This window comes from Falco naumanni, chromosome 1 (assembly GCF_017639655.2).
Source record: "Falco naumanni isolate bFalNau1 chromosome 1, bFalNau1.pat, whole genome shotgun sequence".
Classification (NCBI taxonomy): Eukaryota; Metazoa; Chordata; class Aves; order Falconiformes; family Falconidae; genus Falco; species Falco naumanni.
The window spans coordinates 7,556,361-7,580,082 of NC_054054.1; the positions used below are offsets into that span (position 1 = coordinate 7,556,361).

General features: G+C 40.6%; 1 protein-coding gene across 3 annotated transcripts in view; it reads left to right on the forward strand.

The window, feature by feature from the left end:
• Window positions 1-525: 525 nt before the first annotated feature.
• The window catches only part of INTU (inturned planar cell polarity protein), a 55,637-nt gene continuing 32,440 nt past the window's right edge, over window positions 526-23,722 (forward strand). For 2 of the 3 annotated variants that reach the window (XM_040613267.1, XM_040613086.1), the window contains exons 1-2: window positions 6,701-6,843; window positions 11,566-12,152. In XM_040613267.1, the coding sequence (XP_040469201.1) occupies window positions 6,707-6,843; window positions 11,566-12,152 (724 nt within the window). In that variant the 5' untranslated portion in view covers window positions 6,701-6,706. Of the gene's footprint in view, window positions 701-6,700; window positions 6,844-11,565; window positions 12,153-23,722 lie in introns of those variants that run through there. The other variant, XM_040613173.1, reaches the window with a different exon arrangement.

Sequence of the window (23,722 nt, forward strand, 5' to 3'; positions counted from 1 at the left end):
TTGCAGGTGGGAAACCAGTAAGGAGCTCTGTAACTCAGTAAAAGCGCTTGTAATTACTCTTCTGTGAAAAAGGGAAGCAAAGACTGGATCAGAGTTTGTGGGACTGACAATTTTTTGTATTGATATTTAAGGAAATTGAATCAGCCAGGCAATTACATTATTTCAACCAACAGGAAAATACGTGGGGGGAAACCCATTTTCTCACATAATGGGAGCTGGGGATGCAGCTGGGAGGGGAAAAAAACCCACCAACCAACCTATGGCTGCAGCTCGGCACGGCTTTACTGCATGTATATGAAACTTGTGTTTCCGGCGGGTCGTTAGCTGCCGAGAGAGCCGACACCGGGCGACAGCGTAGAGCAGCCCACTGGGCGGTGGCAAGGGGCCGTGGCAGAGCCCGGGGCGGGGGGGGGGCGGAAGGCCGCGTCTCCGCGGGAGCAGCACCCCCCCGCCCGTCCCCCGCGCCCCGCGCCGTGGCGCCGGCGGGCTCTAGGACCGCGCGGGAGGCGCGGCGGGAGGCGGGCGGGTTGAAGGGCTCCCACCTGCCCGCGGGCGCCCGCAGTCCCCGGTGCGGCGGGAGGCGGGCGATGAAGGGCCCGCGGGCGCCCGCGATGTTCGGGGCGGGCAGGTACAGCATCCCGCCGCCCGTCACCAGGAACCTGGAGGATCTGGACTCGGTGCAGAGCGTCCTGCTGCACAGGTCAGTGGCGGGGAAGGGGAGGCGGCCCTGCAGCCCCTCGCTTTCCGCCCGCATCCCCCGGGAGCGGCGGCCGGGCCACTCCGCGCAGCAGGAGGTCGCCGCAGCCCCGCGAGGAGCCGCCGGCCGGGAGCGCCCCGGGCGGGCCGGGGGGGAAAGGGGGGGGCAGCGGGGGCCCGTGGCGAGCTCCCGGCCCTGCGGAGAGGCTCCCCGCGGCAGCCTTTTGTTGTCGAGGCGGGAAGCGAGAAGGGCCGCGTCCCGACCGCCCCTCACCTTCCTCGGGCGCCGGGGGCGCGCCGTGCCCGCCGCCGCGGGGGTAGGGGCGGGCGGGCGGCGGGAGCAGGGCCCGCCCGGTGCCTGGGGAAGGGGCGGCTGCTCGCGGGGCACCGGCTCGCCCTCGGGCTTTCCCTCCTCCCTGAGAAGCGGCGGACCGGCAGGTGAGGGGAGCTCCCCTGAAGCGTTTCTGCAGGGCTGCGGGGCAGCCCGGGGGCTCCCTCTGGGTTTCTGAGGGAAGCGGGTTGACAGAGGGAAACTCTTGGATCAGTTCCATGTGCATTTTGCACCCTTCTTTAAGGGCAGGGGAAAAAATACAATAAACCTGAACTCGCACACAAATGCGGGCCGGGCACTCCTTAAGCGGGTGTGTGGGATGCATGCTGCCTGAGAAGACACTGGGTTTTGCCCCTGCCTTCTCCATCCCTAACGTGCAGTACTCCACTGTGTCCCCCCACTAAGAAATCTCGACATTAAGTTCTTGCCCCATAGGCCAAAGCAGGACTTTCAAAGTCAGCCTCAGTGCCATTTTCTATGGCCAGCTGAGAGCCGCTTAAACTTTGCAAAGGAAACACCAGCCCGTTTGGTGGCGGTGTCCAGGAGAAGCCCATCTCCAGTTGTCCTATAAAGTGCCTGCTTCCTAACGCATTTTCTCAGCTACGTTGATTTATCTCCTACTGAAGGAAAAAGTACACTTTCTTTCAGTGCCGACTCCAAACAGCTTTTGCTATGGAAACTAACAACTATTAACTCAGCTTCTCTCCAGCTCAAAGCATCAAACTGAATAGTCGCTTAAAATCCATTCCTGTGAACGCTGAGGATGAAAACACTGAGTACAGCAAGGAGGGCACACCAGGATCAGCCCGTTCCTGCATTGCACGCCGAAACCACTTTTTAAGCAATAAATGTGCCCATAAGCTAACAGGGGACCTTCTGGTATCTGAAACCCTGTGCATGCATTTGTCAGTGACTTAACAGAAAATGCTCCATTTCAAAGTTGGGTTAAAAACATGCTGCCCCATGGTATTCCTTACATTCATATACTTTCAGTGTAATAAGGTACTATTCATACTTGAAATGTTTTCATGTTGACTGACTGCAAATAATGGTTTTCTTTCATGCTTGATATGCCTGCTATGCTTAGCAGGTGATCCTAAAAAAGCCTGTAGATTTAAAGCAAAGCAAAAACAGTAGAAAAAAAATCTTATTTGTAATTACAGCTGCTTTTCATGCTAGAGGGAACTCCTGGCTCTGTAAGACTGTTTAGCAAAAGAATGAGATGGGTTGAACTAGTCTTCCCGAATTCTTCTTGGCAGTCTTCTGTTGGGTTTATGTTGTTCTTCTAAAATACTTGTGTTCTAATTGTATAGAGGGAAGTTGATACACAAAGCTTAAAAGTCGGAAAGAATGGTCTATTTATTGAGCACTGGGGTGTTTTCTCACAAGTTTTCTGTTCCTTTGGTCACAAAGGTGGCCTTCATTTTTTATTTAGTCTGTTCATATGTAAATATTCCAATTAAAATGACAGTCCAGTATCACTATTCAGTTCATGCTACTTTGCTGTGGATGGTCTTTATGCAGTAATGTCAGAAAAGCTGTGAAGGGAAGATTTTGTAATTGTGATCTGATTGGTGTAGTTCTATGTAAACCTTGTAATCACAAAATCCTATTTATTAAGGAATGCCTGTGAAATGTGCCTTTTGTCTCTTAGGAAAGTCCGGCAGGATAGGGGAAAGCTGTATTGTCATTAATCTTTTAAAAAAAAGAACTTGTTTCTGTCTCATTTTTGCTGATGCTGAACACTGAAGGAATAAAATAACAATAGGAATCAATAGGTGAAAAGTCTGTAATGTCACTCTTTACCAGTCCAGGTTTTCTGTTAGTTTTTCTTCAGATGTTTGAGTAAAGCAGGTGTTATCAGCAAGAAACAGAACTGTTACACAACAATGAAAATATTTCCCTTATCTTATTCCTAAAATCTTAGTTGTATCTACTTGTAATGTATCACGTTATATCTGTTATATATTGTGTTAAGGCTATCCAGTTGTTGATAGAGCTTTCCTAGAAATCTTGCCTGATTTGAGAACAAGCAAGAAGGAAAAAATGAAACTATGAGAGGTCACTTAGCCCTTCTTATTTTTTTATGAATAATGAAGAGCTGTAATTTGAAGTATGGAAGGGGAGTGAGAAAGCAAAGGCACGCTTAAAATGCTGTTGATACGCCTAGGGAGTGTAAGACAGATTCAGCAATGGTCTAGGTATATGCAGTGAGATTTGTCTCACAGTGTTACTGTGGCCTGTTTAAACTGCCTGCACTGTACAAAAGAGCCACAAAAGTGGTAGATCCAATCATCAAAAGAATTCTCCCAGTCTGGAGCACTGTTCAGGTAAGTACAGAGACAGCACTATGGTCTGCTTTTCCTCACCCACCACCTGCATTTAGCAGGGGGAGTGACCTTGAAGAAGAAGGGAAGATTGCTAAAAAATCAGGGATCTGATCTAATTCTGGGAGAGTGCATTGACACCTCACAAGCATAATGGGTACTCCTGAGTATCAGGGGGCATTCACTCGTAGCAGAGGGACCGTTAGTTTGCCCCAGTATGCCAGAGGTGTAACACTGTCACAGTTTTCAGCCCTGTGTTGAGAAGAGCTCAACTACATCTGCAATTCAGGCCCAACAAGCCCTCTGAATGTGAATCCGTGAAATCAATCTGGCATATCATCAGTGAATTGTGGGTCCTGGTAAGATTGCTAAGATTGGGCCTGACTATACGAAACCAAATGCGTCAAGTTAGAGTAGTCATAAACACTAATCCTAAATTTCCCTGTGCTCCTCCATCTAGCTGCCAGGAAAGACTCTAACTCCAGCCTCATTACTTCTGCATCGGGTTAAAAAAATCAGCTGTCAGTACATAATAAATGAAAAAATGTTAGTAGTTTAAATTGGACAGTGGTTGGAGTTGGGGTTCACAAGTATCCATGTAACAGTTCCCAAAAATAGTTACACCCTAGTTATTTTTCTCCTTTATTAGAATGGACCAGAGTATCTCTTTGTGTGTCCTATACACTGTCCTCTTTTAACTCCAGTCTAGTCCTGAATATAAATGTGGCTCAAGGTAGACTTACTTTTAAAGCATAATAGCTTTTGAAGCAGGTTAATCAAAAAAAGTAACAAGGAACTCTTGTTCTGAAATTAATTTCTGCACATGGATTTAGTTCCTTGCACTAATCAGAACAATCTTAAGGCAAAGAGGAGTGCTTTTTAATTACCCACTTTTTAAATGCTTATTCACCAGTTGTCCAGTAAGGGTAAGCTGTGGTATTGATGCCAATGATGCCCTGTGGCAAATTTTTACCATCTGCTTGTTAGTAACAGTAACCTAACATGGAAGGCTTATGGGTTCCTCAGTGAGAAGCATCAGCTCAACTACTGGGAGTAAGTGTAAAGGATATGCCAGAAGACAAATTATTTCGAGACTTTCCCTAATATTTATGCACAAGAAATGAGAGGCTTTCCTCTCGAGAGGGATTGTGTGGGAAAATCTGTGTCTTCACTAAAATGAAATCCTGCTGTGTGAGATATATTATGTCTTGAGATCTTTAATTGTTCCCACAGCAGCAAAAATTTCACATTCAATTCAGAAAAATACTTAGGTGACTCACAACTACCTAAGTGGACCAAAATCTTCCATCATCCTTTCCTTCATGATAGGGTTATCCCTATAAAACAGCAGTAGTGTAGGACTGCTGCCTCCTTTTTAGAGTGCCTGTATTTCTCACTTATTGAGCAAACAACTGGAAACAATTAACCAACTCTTGAACTCAGTGAAATTTAACATAACTAACACAGGACCATCTGGCATAGACTATCGCTTCTCAACAGAAACACTTCAGTGTGCTGTTCAGCGTATTATAAGTGCTTGCAAATACAAGCAGAATTAGGGAAGGCGGGACACTGTATCTCACCTACCTCTATTAAAATTCTAATTTTAATATTTCTCTTAGATATGCAGGAATATTCTTGCAGTATTCCTCTTAGAAAATCATAAAATTATTAGACTCTTTGGGAAATTGTGTTTATAAAGTCTCTTTTTTTTCAAAAGTACTTTTTTGTTTTCAAAAAGTAAATTGTTTGGGAAGTGGGGTACTTTCAGAATATTTTTTCCACTTATTCTTCTGGAAGCAATATAAAGAATGAAAGTCGGTGCATATCTTGCATTCTGACAATTGGAAACAACCAAAGACCTGATTTATTTTTTTCTCTTTTAAAGAATTGTCTGCCATGCATGCATGGGTTTTGTACTTTGTGTGAAGTGGTTATTGCTGGCTCAGATAGGAAAAAAACCTTAAATTATCTACCATATCCTGAGCTAAACTGAATGAAACCATATTAGAACTTTTTTTTTTCTTTAGGTAGCGAATGTTTCTGTCTCCTTTGGATAGCTTTGTAGTCTTAAAATCCACGTAACAGTGATTTATCTGTAAAATCAGGTCTTGTACAGGCACTTCAGAATGGCCACAAAATTTAATATAGGTATCTTTAACTACTTCAGTTGAAGCCTTAATGACATGGATACGAGTCCAGAACATTTCTGTTTGTTAATTCACTTGAAATCACACTTATTAGTGAATGCTTCCTTAAAACGGTTTCAAGCACAGGAATTTCATACCAGAATTCTGTGACTTCTACATAGTGCTCCAGCACTATAAAACCTCACTGCTGAAGCAGTGCAAATATCCCACTGAGCAGAGATTAAATCCAACACATTAAAAATGTTCCAACAATTATTCTTCATCCCTTTCGTTATTCACCATGTGTGTCCTGATGGGTTTACTGACATAGCTACGCAGCAAGTTGTCTGCAGGGTTGCCATGGGTCTTGTTTTTCATGGATGTGAATAACTTAAGTCCTGAAAACCAAGTAGGGTTCCCCCCCTCCTCTTGACTGTGCATGATTTTGCATTCGTAGACTGTATTGACTGATTTAAGGTTATAAATCATCTAGCTTGTTCGGCTGTCTCACATCCTTGCCTCTCCTTCCTAACCCAACTGCTTTCCTGACTAACCTACAGAGAAGTTACCTTAGTTTCTTATGACAGAGCATAACATAAAGCATACAAGTATTCCACCGCTAACCATTTGACTTCATGAAAATTACAATTTACCTCATGTTTCTTTCTCCAAGTCAGTTTTTTATTATAAGCAATGCTTTGAGGCTTGCCCTGGGACTGTTGAGTTTCATTAGTAGTCTCTTTTATGGAACTGTTGCTGGGACCTTGATATCAGTCAACTAAATAGTCTGTTCTCCATTATGTGTTCCATATTGACCCACTGAAAGACTTTCAAGGGACTAGTGAGACTCAGCTGCGCGTTCTGAGGAAGCAAACAGGGAGGCTGGGCACTTTCAAATGTTTGTTTATGATTATTCTTGCCAGCCGGAGGAGCGGCCGGCCAGCTGGCCTCTCTACCAGCACACTCAAAGGGCAATTTACCTCCTCCCGAGGCGGGCAACAGTGCGGGGCCGTTATTACCGCTTACCGATGCCCGGGACTCTCTCCCGGCCGGCGGGACCCTCCGCGGGCCTCAGAGGCGGTGCCGCCGCCGTTCCCGCTCCCGCGGCGGGCGGGACGTGCTCTCGCGCTTCTTCCCGTCTCCATGGCGCCGGCCCGGGGCCGCCAATGGGGAGGGCAAGGCGCGGGTCACGTGCCCGGCCGGCGCGGAGGGGCGCGGGTGTCATGGCGTCCGGGGGGGACGGCGGGAGCGGGCGCGGAGCCGCTGAGGGGATGGAGCCGCCGCGGCGAGAAGACGCTGAGCGTGCGGGCAGCGGCAGCGAGAGCGGCTCGTGTGCTACCTCGCTGTCCGGGAGCTCCGAGTAAGGGCGGGGCGGGGGAGGCCAGGGCAGGGCGAGCGGCGGGGCGCGGGCCCGGGCCCCATCAGCGTGCCGCCCCGCCCGGCCAAAGCGCAGCCCGCTGAGGAGGCGGCCGGTGGGCCGCGGCCCGGTGGGAGCTTCCGTCCGTGCCTGTTTAAGCCGCAGAGCCGGTTTTAGTGGCTTTGTGCTTTCTGAGGCGGCGTTTGTGTGGCAGAACCCCGCAGGTAACGTGGCGGGCGGCAGCAGGCGCTCAGCTGGCCGGCAGTCCCTGGGCTGGCCCTGGATCCCGGCCGGGCGCTGCGTGAGAGGCGGGAGACTGGAGCTTGGCTCATGTATTATAAATGCCTTAGCACTGGAGACGCAGTCCGCCTGTTTTAGCGGCCTCTCTTTTGGGAAATGGTAGGTGAGGAGACAACTCTGGAACAGCAGTACATATTTTAAAGTCACATACGCAACCGCTGGGGTTTTCTTACTATTTTTTCATGTAATTCGTATAAAATTTACTCTCTTCTTTGCACCCTGCATTAAAACAATTCTGTCTGACAGTTCAAATGCATATTTCAAGGTCTAATCGATGGATTTTATTTGGCATGTTATTTTCATAAGTAATGCAGCGAAGAAGGAAAAGGTTTAAGTTTGAAACATGTTTAAGTACACTTTGTCTTGCAGTTGTCCCGTGCCTCTGGCTCAGTGAGAAATGAAGCTGTTTGGATGTACACCTGCCTTATTTTGTTCCTATGTTTGTAAGGCAGAACTTAACTTTAACACATCTCACTTGAACCCATGCTTTTTTTTTTTTTCCTTCTTCCTTCCCTCCTCCTTTTATGTGTTTTGGATTTTTTCTTTTCCAATTCTTGCATCTAAAATCCAAATCTACTGGTGTTCTTTGTGCGTGTTCAGGGGATATAGCCGTGTTCCACAGTTTTCAACACAGAACACAATGTATAATACTGTTGGATAAATTGAAACACATCTTTTCTATCACTGCATCAACAGGACTGCGAAGCTTTAATTTTAGGTCCAAATAGTGTCTTCTATTGGACCTGTACCACTCCAGCCTTCTGAGTACAGAAACAAGAGGTTAAGATGTGGCTTGTAATGAAGATGGAGAGAAACAGTACAGTTTTGCAAAGTAAAAGGTACAAAGATAGGACTGTTAGCTATTGTAAGATAATGGCATTTGTTCATCTATAGGTGACCTGTGTATGGTTTTATAGTAGGACATATTTGAGTAAAAGAAAGAAAGAAAACCCTTGGGAATGGGTTTCTGAATTAAAAGTTACTGACCTCCAGATCAAACTTCCGTCAGTTGAAACTGTACTACTTAATACTACAGCTAATGTGGACAAACCAAGGTACACCAAGGAGCACTGGTGTAAGGGTAGAAATAGGGCTGATGCAAGTTGTTTCTTCATCAGAGCCCTATGATTTTTTGCATGGCCTATTTTCAGACAGCTGTAAAGTGAATGCTTACATATGCCATTGTAAAAGTAGTGTGTTGGTTTGGTTTTGGGTTTTTTTAGTTTTCTCTAATTTAACACTTGCTGCCACTTTCACTAGTTGTGATGGATCAGGACCCTTCTAGGCAGCCATAGCTGTTAAGAGGATGGCAGCTTTGCATGTACCAAACTTACGCCTCAGTCTGAAGCCATACTTTGTTGTTGCATAGGCAGAGGTTGGGAAGACTAAAGATGATTAACTTTGCTTCTGCAAAGTATCATATGGGTGGAATTGAATCATATAGTGCAGTACAATAGTTAACCTTTGGTTCGTTGTTTTCTTTTAATTGCTTTAAAACAAGGCTCATAGATGTTAACTGTTTATTGTTTCTGAGTTTCCTTGGGTGAGAACAGTCCTTGCTTCAGAATCAGAACTTGGATCCTTCGTTTCTGGTATATGTTTCTTACATACACGGGCAATTTCAATTGGCACATTTTTTCAGACATTTATCTTAAAGAAGAAATATTTGTGGGGATCAGTGATACTGCTCTTAGAGGAATGTGGGTCTTCCAGATTTTTAGATCCGTTGACTGAAGCTTCCAGACCTATGTAGAAGCTCAGGTTATTGTGCAAGTGCTTATTTTGGCACAAAGGAAGAGAGATGGGAAGGAAAGGTGTTGAGAATATTGTATTTTATTTTTTAGCTTAGTATAAATTAGTTGTGAAACTACAGCATTAAGGAAAAAACCTGTCATCCTAGCTGTAGATTTCTTGTTTCAACCTGTACTTTTTTAGATGTCTGTATGGATCTGTATTCAGAAAGTCATAGTTCCTTTGCAGTACCTCATTAAAATGCCTTCAAGGAGAGAAATTCATGCCATTGTGACATTTTTTCAGTCTTCCATCTTCATCAGCTTATTCACATAGAGTGACTTTGCCATATGTGCTGCTGCTTCTTGAAGAGCCTTTTCTCTGGAGTGCTTCTGTTTGAGTGGACCCAATGTAAACACCATGCTAACATACCCCCACACACCCCTACCTTTTTTTTTTCCTTGATCCATATAGTAGTTTCTAATAAAAATAGACAATGAAGCTGGAGAACGTGTGTGTATGAACTGACATCCAGCTTGAAACGTCAACTTCTACCCCAAAGAAGAGCGAGCTTTTCCAAAAACAATAATCCCTTTCAAAGAGGAAAAAAAAGAGGGAACAAAGAAGGCTGTTGTACATCACAGGAGTTTCTGCTAACCCAAATGTTATTTCTTTTTAAGTTTCTAATGCTTCCTTTATCAATTTTGGGTTTTCCCGATTTTGCTTACATGTACCAGAATGCAAGAGTACTTCTTAAAAAAACAAACCAAGGAAAAACTTTGTCATGTTATTTCTTACTTAACCACCTTTGAGACATGTTCAATCATACCATTATCTGGTCCTAACAGACTTTAGGTGGCGTTATCTTTTTGATACTTTATAAGAAGGTACTAAATATCTTGAGTAAGATTTTGTAGAAGATGCAAACTCTTGACTTACCCATAGCCATTAGGAGCAGCCAAATTATCACAAGTGGTGTGTCATCTTTTAAAACTATCAGCTTAGGCAAACTAATAAATGCAAAGGAAGTGCAGGATGTTTCTTCCTGTCTGCCACATCCATAAACTTCTCTAAGTCACTGGGGTTCCTGGATGAGAGCAATGCCAGTGATCTCTGTATTCTTAGTCCAGCCAGATCCTCTCTTTGAGCCCTTAAAGGTGCTGTGGTGCAGTGTCTGTGTATAACGTTCTCTGTTCAGCTGGACTTTGAAGCTGCATCACTTATCTGTATATTCAAATCAATGCTCTATTTGAATTCTAGAATACTAGTTATAAATAACATTTGCATTCTCTATTCAGTAAAATAGCTAATTCTAGTATAAAATGTATGAATGTATGTTAACTTTAAACAATGATATTAATTAGCATGTAAGTCTCCATTCTGTATTTTTCCTTATTTGATTTTTATCAGTGTGGTCTCAGATTACAAGAAAGGGAGACCTGTTTGTCATCTAGTCAGGAAGAATGAACTGGTCCCGTCTGTGAAAATCTTCCATACAGAACATCCCATGTGTTCCTTACATTGCCTGCTAATGCTGATTTTGTGTGTTTGTCTGTGTGAGATCAAAAACTTTTCATATTGTTTAGGTTAGATACTTTGGTAAGTTAAACCACTTAAGTACGCATCCTTTGACCATTACTGATCCTCATCCTTCTGCAGTTGGACTGTTTGGCCTGTTGCTTCTCTGCTATCGTTTTTCATTTGGTTTTTTTTCTCCTCCAAAAGAGTTTTGTTTCCTTCAGCCTCTCCCTTTAAAACATGTTTATAAACTACTTACTATTTGTCTCTGTGCTCTGGGCTTGTTTCAGTTATTACATCTTTCTTAAATTGCACTATCCAAAACTGGACATGGTTGACACATTGCCATTGCCAAATTAGGACAAAAAAATTTTGCGCTGTGCAGATGGCACTCCTGTTAATACATCCTGTAGTTGCCTTGCCTTTTCTTTGCAGCAGCTTGTTGCTAGTGACTTAAAGTGATCCACTCCAGCTGCTAGAACTTCTTCTGTAGCAGTGCTGTCTCTTTACTTTTTTGTTGGGTATTTTTGAATGTGATCTTGAGTATGCTATTTTGAACTTGTCTTGTGAAAAGTGTTAACCTAGACTTGATCTTGAGGTTGTTTTGTTTTGTTGTTTTGGGGGTGGTTTTATATATATATATAGAGAGAGGTGATTTTAAAATGTTAATCTTGTCTTTCCAAAGGGCTTGCAGTACAGACTGTCTTGTAAATGCATAAGAGAAAAAATAATTGGAGAGAACAAATAGGATGGCGTCTTTTCTCTTAAGAGAAAGCCCCATTGTGCCCATGAATGTAATTACTAATTAAAACTCATATGTGAAAGAAATTATTTGGGGTTGGGGTTTTTTGTGTTTTCAGAAAAGGGAGTATTGCTTTTTGCAATGGCTGTTTTCCTGTAAGGCATTTGAATAAACTATTTTAACATCTGGGAGGGATGTCTTTCCTTGCCATATCCATAATTTGTCTGAGAAGAGCTCTTACCCTCATGGCAAACTTAAAACAGTTGAGCTTTCAGTGTTCAGGAGGTGACAATTATTATTTTTTTTCTTTCTCTTTTTCTTTTTTCCTTGTCCTCTCTCTATCCCCTCCCTATATATCTGAAGTAATCAGATGTCACTTGCATAGCAGTCTTCCTTATCAGGGTTGTCACTGATAATTCTTCTTTCTTTCCCAGTGACCTTGAGCCTGAATGGCTGGATGGTGTGCAGAAAAATGGGGAATTATTTTATTTAGAATTGAGCGAAAGCGAAGAAGAAGTTCTGCTTCGGAACACCTGTCCAGAAATGCCAGCCGTGAATCATGTCAGGTTTCGTGAAAATGAAGCTGAAGTTATTCAAGAAGGATCACGAAAAGAAAGAAAGTATGAACTGAAGAACCTGACCAAAATATTAAAAAAGAAGAGTCTTTTACCAAAGTGTTCTGGTAAGAAAGGCAGTGGAAGTTGTAATGTGCACTCCACTGGGCCTACTTCCATACTGAAACACCAGTCTGCTCAGAAAATTTGTGTCACTGTTCAGCAAAAATACAAAGATGTATATGTTTATGTAAATCCCAGAAAACTGTACAGTGCTGGAGAAGATGAGCAGCACAAGCTGCTGGAGGCCTTAGTAGGGATTGTCCATCAGTCTTCATGGAGCAGCAGAAGAGCAGAAAAACAAGGCAGGAAGGAAAAAGTCATCAGAGGAACTGGTGAAGAGAAGCTTGTAGTACATAGCTTGGTGCCAGGTAGTTCAGCAATGAAAACAGGTCAAATCCTGATTGGTAAGTAGTTGAACAAATAGTTAACTTCTGCACTTCTCCTTTGAAATGAAGATATATTTTTTTTGGTTTGGAGTTTTTTTGGGTTTTGGCTTTTGGTTCTTTGGGGTTTTTTTTGAGGCAGCTGACTTGAACATTCCAAGGCATAAGCAATTACTTACAACTGTTTTGTCAGTTCTTGAGGGATTATTTTAAATAAACATTATTGCATCTGATATTTTGTTATCTCTTCAATTTTACTTTATTAGTGGTTTTAAGAATGCGTAACATAAACTAGAAGGTGTTAATATAGTAAGGAGATCCTTCAAGGGTACAGGGAGTGAGCAGCTTGAACTTCAAACAACATATACACTGCCACCACCACCTTTAATTTAGTGCATAATTTTCTCAGTAGATAAGTGGGACTGGAGAAAAACTACAGTCTGCCAAACTTTGTATTTTGCTTTAATTCTTTTCCACACCATCCCCTTTAGATAAAAAGCTTTACTGTATATCCTTTAAATGGATTTTGTACCATAAAAATGAGGAAAAAAAATACGGAGTGAGATACATTCATATGTTACAAATGTTCTGCACAGTTTTGTTTGGATATTCTTCTGTTTAGCAAGTATAACAGCTGCTTCTTCAGGGATCATGATCAGAAGGCCTCTGAATACATAATGGGGCTGTAGTCTGAGGAGGCAGTGAGCCAGTATAGCGGCTCTCCTTTATGTTGGTTTGGCTGTTGTCAGATACTTCCATGAGCTGATGCAACTAAATAACCTGGCAGGAAACTAACCCAGAAGAAATATTGCCTGGTTTTTGCTGGTATAAGAAGTTAAGCTGGGGTCACAGAAGGCCTGACAAGCACCCGAGCGTGAATAATGGAGAGGGATGAACCTTTAAAGGTAGCTGGTAGTGAAGAGGCAGAAATACTTCCACTTCCAGCATCAAGAGGCCATTAAAAGGACTTGGCACTCACAAGACCCCAGCCTCACAGACAGTAAATGTGAGAGAGCTAGACTACATCTGTAAAGGGTGGAAGGTTGGTTGTTTAATTACCCTTGAAGTTGGTCCCTCATAGAGAGAGAGCAAAGATGTGACGTTGGTTAGATCATGAAAGTCTTAATACTATAGTAGCACGAATCCCACAAAGTCAGCATGACTGCTTTTAAAATTCCAGTGTTGTGTGTGTAAAACGGCAAATCGTGCTTTGACTAGCTGATTCTTCTAGCACGTGTTTTTGGTAGGGATGCTAAAGAATACTCCAGAGGGAAAATTGGATAACTTTCAGATTTTGCCAGAAAGAACTGATTAGTCAAGAAGTGGGGGATGCATGAGGAGGAGGAGGGAGGGAGTTTCAGCTTGATCTGCTTAATGGTAGTTGATCTAATTAACGTAAGAGTGGGTACTTATAATGTGCAAGTTACTTTTGGGACACAAATTTGTATGTAACTGCATGTTTGAAAGAGCAGGTGTGAAGTCAGAACATGTAGGCAAATAGCAGATCCAGGAGATAAAGCTAATCTTCTAAATGGAGATGGTACTTCATCTGCAGGATTTAATGCTTCCTGGAGCTAGTGAGGACAAAAACTGTGGGGGTTTTTGTTTTGTTTTAAATAGAAGAAAATTTAAATTAATCTAAAGAGTCTAGCAGTTTAATATGTCCTAGCCTGTCATCAACCAATATTGCCTTGTTTTTGCGCATTGGAAACAAATACTTTCAAGCATACTGTAGTTATTCAGCTCTTAACTGGGAAAATGAGCTGTATTCTGTGCCAACAGTATAAAATATATAATTTTCATATAAAAATACTCTCAAATTATATATCTATAGTGAACACTGTGTACTCTGGAATTTTTATGTGGTGTCTAGAAATAGGAATGCTTTGCATAAATTAGATGCTCAGGTTTCAGTGCTGTCTGCATAAAGAATATGCATTTAAAAAATTTTGTTCCGGTCAAAAAACCATCTGGTTTACTGCATCTTCATGGCACATCAGAGGATGGGATAACTATGGTAAACACCCAAAGCCTGATTTAGAAGCAACTTGTAGTTCAATGGATAGCCTCCTCAGATCCTCCCAGGATCTGAAGTTGGACGGAAAGTTCAAGAAAAATACAGTAGAACTTTGCTTTTTTTGTTTTGGGGTTTTTTTTTGTTTTGTTATTGTTGTTAAAAGTCAGTTTTAGGAATCCTGTTAGGAATTGCAGAAACAGTCAAGAATGTTTCTGTGGTCAGTCTAAAACTGAACAATTTGCACAAAAGATAGTAGCTTCTTGAACAAATGACAAATACCTGATCAGTATAGCATGGTGCCTGCTAGCTGGTTTGGTTATAACTTTGTTCATATTCATTGACCTGCATATGCATAGATATTAACCTGTTTAAGTTTTGCTTTCTAATATTCTAATAGCCTTCAGTGGTGCAGGCCATTTTTTTGTAGTAGTCTTTTGTGAAGCAGATACTAAGTATATTTACCTTTAAAAAGAAACATTTCATAAATGATACACTGTGGTCTTTGTGGTGACTGGTTTGCAACACGTGTTGCAGGCAAATAGTCTTGACTCAGGGAATTGTTACTGAATGTAACTCTGTCCATTAATACAAAACTTCAGATCACTGTTTCAGGTGCTGAGAAGGTGAAAACAAAACAAGACCCCAAACGATAAAGAAAATACCTTTTCCCCTGCCTTCTCCAGGCTCAGCTTCAAGCAAAAATCTCTCCCCTTTCCTAGTCTCAGGTACCCTTGCTTTCACTGCATGATAACAATGTCCCCCAACTCCGTTGGTGAAGTAATGGATGGTGCAAGAAGGTGGGACTGTGTGTATGAAGTTTTCCTTCTACAGCTCCTTGCTTCTTTCTTGTTTTCCTGTGCTGCAGCATGACTCCTCCACAGCCCTTTAGGGATGGGTCCCCTCTGTGGGCTACAACCCTTCCCCTGGTGACTGCTGCTTTCTTCAGTACGTCTGGGCAGAGATACCATGGCTTCCCCAGCTAGGCAAAGTTTTGGTACGCAATGAATTGCTTGTACCAGCTTCAGAACTGGCTATGAGCAGCACAAGGCAGCTCATGACCTCCTGCCACATGGGTCACTCCTGTAGCACCCTGCTACTCAAATCCTGCCAGTTACACTTGGGAGAGCATTTAACTTTCCCACCTTATTTAAAACTTGGACTCTCTAGATTATTTTTTCCAAGTCTTGGGTTTGTAATATGTAAACTAATAACCAAGTTACTGATTACTTCATATTTTCATTGGCTTATTAGTTAATTTGTCAGTGATAGGTATGGTAGCAGTTTAAATGGCTAGCAAGGGGGACTACGCTTTTTTTCATTTTTCTTCACTCAAACAGTTACAAAGTGGTTATTGCTTTAACATTTTTTAGTAGAAATAACTGCTTTCCCCCCTCTAAATAACCACTTTACTCAGGTGGCTTTCTTAACTTATTCTGAAATGTGTATCCCTAATAGCTTTGAACACTTAAAACATCTGTTTATTATTTGTGCACTACACTTTAATTATTTTTTTTGAGATTGCATATGGAAGTCATAAGTCTTGTTGCTCTGCTTTATTAACCAAGCAGAATGCAGGCACTGACCATATGAAAGTAAATACAACAGTTTTGCAAGCTAAAAAACCCCTGCTGCTTTGTAGCAATCATTTCCTTTATTTCTAATATTTAACAATTCAGCATCTATCTTAAGTTTTCAAAACAAAAAAGCCCTCATTGATTTTTACATTCTTACTGTCACTTTCATTTTCATTAATATGAAATACAGCTGCTTTTACCTCATGGTTTTTTAAGTGCCTTTTGTATTTTTCACAAAATTTTTTTTCTTACTTGAGTTCATTATTAACAATATGCAAAGCCTGGCCTGCTATGTAAACCTTTCTAGTCTTATCTTAGAGCTTATCTTCAAAGATAAAAAGCTCCACTAAGTACTCACTTTTACATCCAGGCAAATAATGGTTGTGATAAGAAATGCCATTATCATTTGATATCCCCCGCCAGCCTCCGTTTCAAATTGAAACCTGTCTGATTCACAGCAGAGGATACTTCTAAATGCCAATGATCATCATTTTTACTGTAGTACAAATGGAAGAGTAATTCCAACAACACTGAAAATACAAGAAAGCTCTTTTCACTAGCAGAGCATACTATTGTTATCCTCTTTGAAATTATTTTCTGTTCTCATTTCTTTCATCACTGAACAGTGTGCATGAATTCTCTCACCCTATCAGTGGGTACAATTGTAAAAAAAGTGTTAAAACTACTCATGGACCAGGGAGTGATCTTGGGTGATAGTAAAGATGGGCTATAATCCGTTTCGAACAAGTATTCATAAGATGCAGGCTGCTGTTGCAAGCTTCAGTTCAAAGGTCCAGATCCCAACCCATTCACTAATATGATTTTCTATGAGTTTCTAATCCAGTAATTCCGTTAATGTTATGTGGGAGGGTTATTTGTTTTCCCCAAATAAATAAATGTACAAGTAGAAATCTTTGCTCATTTTAATAGTAAAAACACAGATATTGCTCTTGGAGTTCTGAAGTTCTGGTAAACAAGGCCATCATTGCTGGAAAGACAAGTGTATCTGTTACATTTCTATAGCATAGACAGTGGTTTAAAATGGTAATCCATTTACAAAAATTAAGCAACTTGCAGTCATCTTCCAACAGTTAAAATAAATGCTGGCTTTGTCATTTGCAGACCATGGAACTAAGAGTCCTGTCAGAAAAATGTCCCTGAAAGGACCAAAATACTGTGAGTGTGTGAGATTTTCATGAGGAGTTACCATATATGGTGTACTTGTTGAAAAGGCTCTCCAAAGCAGAGATGCTGGGCACGCAAGATAGAAATACAGAGCTTGCGTAAGCTTTGCTGTGTTTTCACTGTGGAGTTTGGGATGTCGTTTATGTTCTTTTAATCTCCTCTTGAAGCATAACAGCATTGGTTTGGGTAAAAGCAGCCTGCTAGCATATAAAGCAAGTAATGGATCTGGCTTTCTTCAGTAGAATGTGTTCCATACTTTGCCTTTTTTGGAAAGGAGTATGTGAACATTTATAAGTACTTGCACCAAGTCATTACCAAGAACAGAGGAAACTAAATACCAGGATTTCATGAAAAAAGTGTCCTCAGTCCTCTCCCATGGTTCTGATTTTAATTCAGCCAAAAATATTCACTTCTCATCACAGTGTGGAAGTGGTATTCACTTACCAATCAGTGTCCCCCAGCTTAATACAAAGATCATCTACTTTTAGAAACGGTGCTTGCAGGTTTATCTTTAGGGAATGGGTTTTTAACAAAAGTAGTAGTCCTGTGCTTCACTGCAAAATGATAGGCAGCTCTGAAATAAACATTTTTGGGATGCCAGCAGTCCCAAAGATTTTTCTAAACTTTGTCTCTAAAAAAGCAGGGAAAATTTCATCAGCTATGTGCAAACTAGGTATTTGATATCAATATACACTGTTCTTAGCTACTACTGACTGGATGCAAGAAGTCTTTTCTAATGAGAAGATGGGAAGATAGAACAAAGAAAATAGGAAAGAATTCCTGCTTCTCTCCTCTACCTGTTTCATCACTAGTAAAATTCAGTTCTGCTTGGCATTGTGTGGAGGACATACATGGACATCTTACAGTTTCTGTGTGAACTGAGAATCTTCTTATAATAAATCATAGAAATCAGAAGCTTGATTATTCATTGTTATGGGATTTTTAAAAAAGCTTACTTTATTCCTTAAAGAGAAGGACATGGATTTTTTTCTAAATTAAATTCATTGACTCAAGGTCTGATATCCTGGAGCTGCCTGAAGAAAATTTATTTCCTCTATTGCAGTTGCTCATTTTGTCTCTAAAAATGGAACCAAGTGAGACTGTTCTAATATTCTTCATCTTGTAACATACATGCTGGTGACTTTCATGGCAGACAATAGTGATCTTATTGCTGGTAGAAACGCCAGCAGGGCAAGTGCTATTCTATATAGTATTATGCAGTAAAATTTTTGTATACAACTGTATTGTTGAAAAATCTAAAAATAAAGCAAAATTTTACATTATTTTATATAAAGTTTAAAAACAACATTTCATGCAAGTGTCTGCTTCTTGTCTATGTAAGTATATGCAAAGGGGAAAAAGTTCACTTTGATCTTAGATACTTAAGAAAAGTCAGTTGGAGGGGGGTTTTCACCCACTTCATAGAGCACAAGAATGATTGGAAAATGTATTTGCAATATCATCTGTACAGCTTTTTTTCTCTATTATGAAATGTCTCTACATCTGAAATTCAGCAATGATTTAGTCTGGGAAAATTTGACTGAACTCTGCGAACCATCAGGTTAGATCAACTTAAACAATACAATTGGAAACACCGTTTACCCTTTTATTTTATTTAACATAAATTCATTAAGCGTTAAATAAGTGAAATTAAAGTTTATACATTTGTGCTATTTTTTTGACAGACTTGATGTCTGAAGACATAAGTCAGTCTCGCTTTGTGTAAGTTTTTTACTTTCCTAAAGAGGAGAAAACAATTATCCAACAAAGTGTAGATGCGAGGCTCTAACAAAGGAACATTTGCATATATAAACTCTTTTGCTGGCATCAGTTGCCACACGGGATAGGTCTTGTTGGTCACCTTCTGCTTTAAGATATTAGGTGTTTGTAATTTTACATACTTCCTATCGTGCCAGTGATGTCTTTCATTCTGTTACTTCAGTCTCTATTTTTCGGATGCTCTTGTGTTTGGCAAAATAAAAGAAGGAAAAAATGTGAACACCCTACTACCACCTCCCACCCCCAGTTCTGGGAAATTCATACTGATAAATCTAGATTTTTTTCTCAGTTCTACATCAAGTTAGGACAAGAGGAAATGGTATCAAGTTGTGCCAGGGGAGGTTTAGATTGGATATAGAGGAAAAATTTCTTCATGGAAAGGGTTGTCAAGCATTGGAACAGGCTGCCCACAGAGGTGATGAATCACCATTGCTGGAGTGTTTAAAAAATGTGTAGATGTGGTCCTTGGGGACATGGTTTAGCGGTGGACTTGGTAGACCTGGGTTAATGGTTGGACTTGTTGGTCTTAAAGGTCTTTTTCAACCTGAACAATTCTATAACTCTGAGGTGCAGTTCTTTAATAACAGCATTTTCTGGCAAAATGAAGGCAGGCTGACAGGATGGCTTTGGCTGTGTCTTCTGGAAAGCTGTTCCATTTATGGTATATGATTACATTTTTTACAAATAGAGTGGGATAAACGTTTACTGCTGCAATGAAAGTTTTACATATGTACATTAGGCGTCAAATAAATAAAACACTTCGGGTATATGAGATGTAAATACTGTTGGATCTTCTCCTTTCAGAGTGTCTTTGTATATTCCACCCTGGGAGACATGGTTCAAAAGTATTCCCTTAAGTGCTAAGGTGCGTACAGCTTCACCAAATGTGTGTAGCTCATTTGAATGGCTTTGTGGATTAGCTGGCTCGACTGTTGTCTTCACAACAGAATTCGTAAGGTCTCTAGTAAAACATAACACAAACAGTTTTTGTTTAAACAGTGCTGCAGGTGAGTACAAGAACAATTGCTGCTTTCTTTTGTATTTGTGAATGATAATCTTCGATACAGCGTTCTTCAATAAAGAACGTAGTATTTCTGTTTATAATTTCTTGTTATATTAGAGTAGTCTGAATGCTCTGCTTTTGATTACTGATTTTCATGTCTTGGGGCTTTGGCGTGGACTTACTGAGTTGCTTTTAAATGCTGTTTAACTTTCAACTTCCTTGTCTTTGAATTATTGTTATGTTGAAGATTCTGTAGGCTAAAACTTCACTGTGCTGTGCATTAAAAAACATGGAGATTAGGGAGAGAGCTATCACATGGTACAGAAAAACCAGTTCATTCCAACGAATGATAGCATTTTTGAGTGTTTAATAGAACTTAACCTTTTCTTGGTTTTGCTGTAAACAAAGAGTAGGAGCGCATGTTTTCTAGTGTATTAAAAAGGAATATTGCTTGCATTTTGGGGGGGATTCTGTATTTCCTTACTGATGGTTAGTTAAGAATAATGTTCTTTCTCTTATTGGGCCTTAATTGTATTTCCTTACTGATGGTTAGTTAAGAATAATGTTCTTTCTCTTATTGGGCCTTAATTGTGTTTTGCACTGATTTTGAGCAATTGACCCAGTACCTGGGAAGAATTCCAGTTGTATTTGATGGTGTTTAACAAGGTAGAAGACAGAAATAATTATAAACTCAGAATTTTTCTAAACTTTCATATTCTAGATTCTCAGGAAATGGAGAGACCTTAGAGGCAACAGGTTCTGCTTTTCCTTAGTATGCACATAGTTATCACTGTGTTTGAACTAAGAAAGTCTTCTCCCTAGAAAACCTGAAATACATACTGAACCTTAGAGTTGTTCAGTGCTTTATTGCTGCAGTTGAGCACGTTTTTGTTGCCAAGTCAAGGCTTAAAATATAGTTATACTAACATGCACATTTACTACAAATCCATACCCTTTTTCTAATCTCTTTAAACTGCATGAAGGAGTGATGAGCACTGCTGCTATTGCCTTGCTGAAGTTGAATGCTGCTGTAACTGCCTCTGGCTTTGTACATGTCCTGGCGCAGGAGAAAAGGACAAGTACCTCCATTACAGCTTCTAGCCTGTGCATTCAAGAATTCATATAATTCCCTGAACTCCAGCAGCCCTAGTTGTGAGGGAAGTGCTGGTTTATTTCACCTTTTTCAATATGGCTCACCTAAATGTGATGAGATATAAATGTATATAAAAATAATAAACTGTGAAGAGAGGAAATAATGAGCTGTCCAGCTGTCTTTAGATTTATATCCAAATTAAATTTAAAAAAATACACACATCCTTCACTATGCCAGTCTCAGAATTCTTCCCCTCCCACCTCTCCTCACACGTGGAGATACCTCATACTGCTCTTATTCTATTCCCTCTCCTGCCCTCTAACAGCTTTTTGGACAAGTTTGTGTTTGCTGTGTCTGATTCTGAACTGCTCTTGTTCAGCCAGCTGGAGTCAGCTGGGCTGGAGCACAAACAGGACAGGTGATGAGCTCAGGGTGCAGCTTTACCAGGGGCAGGAGAGGAAGGGAAAAGGGAGAGGGCTTCTCTATTCAGCACATTAAGGGAACTTGTAGCACATAACATGACTTGTGCCTTCTTTTCCACCTTTGGCTGAAATTTAGTATCGGGATCAAAGCTGTTCATAGTACAACTGGAGAAGCCTCATTTCCTTAGAAAACAAAGCTCAAGAGTACCTGTTTTGAAAGAAAATTGAGTACCTCAGTGAATATTTCTTTTTTTCAGTTGTTTATGAAGTGTCTCACACTACATGTTACACTATATTAAACACTGATGCTCATAAGCTTGAAGAGGATGTGGAGGCACTTTTTAAGGGAGTCTTTGTGCAGTTCAAGCAGTTAGGCTTGGTTTTCAATTTGCTCTTCCAGAGCAGCTCTTGCTATTTTCAGTTTACACCTGTAAAAGGCATAAGAATGATTTTGGAATGAAGTCACTTTCAGTGTTGAGTAAGAAGCTCATTTCTTTATTTCCCTTTTTACAGACAGAAGGTACAAGCTGGAAACTAATTGAGTTTTTCACCTAATAGGACAGAAAGCAGGCAACTGACAGTGACACCAAAGAAAATCAAGTATAAAATAAGGCCTATTTTGTTTCTCTGAAGTTGAATATTTGATTCTGGAAAGGACCTAATGCACCATATCAAGTCCTATATCGTGGTGCCACGGGCAGTCACTTTGTATAGTTTTTTTCATAAATTTATGTTGCCTCATCTTAGGTTTTTTGCCCTAGATAGCCTTATTGGAAAGCTTTTTAGAAACTTGCTGCTTAGAGACTAAAGAACCTCCTGATTTCTACTCTAGCTGCTTTCACACCTAGCCTTTACTCGCCTCATCTTTAACCAACATAAATGGGTTCTCCATTTTCCATGGTCACTGCAGTATTATTTCTATATATCTGATCTCATTTGATTTCATTTTTCTTAAGCACAGGTGACTAGAATTGTAAGTAGTACTCTGGATGGGATCCTGTCAGGTCCTGTTAATACTTACCTACATTCAAAAGAAATGTCTTTCGTAACGCATGCAGGTGCTGTGTTTGTCTTTTTCATGTTTTGTGTTGCTTGGCTACCTTCTTGAGAATGAATATGCTATTTAATTCCATTATATTTCTGTTATTCCAGTAATATTTATTGATTTCTTCCTCTGTGATACAGTGCTTCTTTTGTACTGAAAAGTGCTTCCAACATCGGATGTTGACATCAGAGAAACCATCAAGGACTAACCTTTTAGGAGGCATTTTTCTGACTTAGGTTCAGCCTAAAATCTCACCTTAAATGTTGGACTGATGTTCTAAATTGGCAATTAAGTTATCACATCTTTTGGTTGATTTAGGCTCCCACTACCATACATGAAATATATTTAATATATATCCTCTTCTTACTGCTGCTCCCTTTTTTCTTTTTTGAAAGTAGATGAAAGGCCGAAAAACCTTGTATTTTTACTTTTCAATTTCTGTTCCTTTTGACAGGTCTCAATAGTTTTATCTTTTGATGTTATTTTAGCTTCATGTTTTCTGACTTCTTAGGTGGGGTTTTTCACTGGTCTTTTTCATACTTCTTACATACTCCATGCTTAAACATGCATCTTTTTGAGGGGAATGTGGCAGAGGTTATCAGCTAATAATTACTGGGATACATCTCTAGAATATTTTCCAAATAGACATCCCAATTTGGTCTTTGTACTTTAATGTGGATTTTAAGTTTGTAAGCTCTAATTCAGTTCTGTTTGCTTTCATAACTAGCACCTTTTAATTTCTTCAAACCTTTTCCATTTGCAGTTGAAAACTTTTCCTTCAGGATCCTGTTGTTTTTTTTTTAATCCTGATTTCTAGTAATGGGAAAAGAATCAGATTTAGAAAACGCAAGATGTCATTAAGTAGGAAGAGCTGGCAGATAAAAGCATGAAGAGGGCAGAATAAGAAGCCGTAGCAGTGGAGGCATGAAAAAGAAGAAAAAGGACTAAATTGTGATGTAGCTTGAGAGACAAAGGTAGCGTAGGGATGAAATGAGGATGAGTGAATGGTTTTCTGCCGGTTTAGTGAACTAAGCTGAGTTACTGATATGCATGATAACTGCCAGGACTGCTTCAAAGAGAGGGGGCTCAGGGGTGGTGGGATTCCCGCATCATTAGGCTCAGTTAACAATTAAAACCTTTGGTGTAAGCAATGTCCTGGGACTTGTGAGCTGCTATAGGAAGAGTGACTTTTGAAGTGCTTTTGGAAACAGAAGTGCTTATATCAACAGAGGTAGCAGTGGAGGACTGGCAAGTGAACAGAGGTGGGTTTGGAGGAAAAAAAAGTAATTCTTGGACAAAACTTGATAGGTGAAGTTGTTGGGTTTTCTGATCAAGTAACAAGAGTGATACAAGCCTGGATGGACGGAAGAGGCTTTGACAGTTACTTTTTTACTTTTGTAAAATGATAGAAGTGTGGCAGTAAGGCCTTAAGAGCACGGAGGTAATAGACAAATGTTTGTAAACATATTAAAT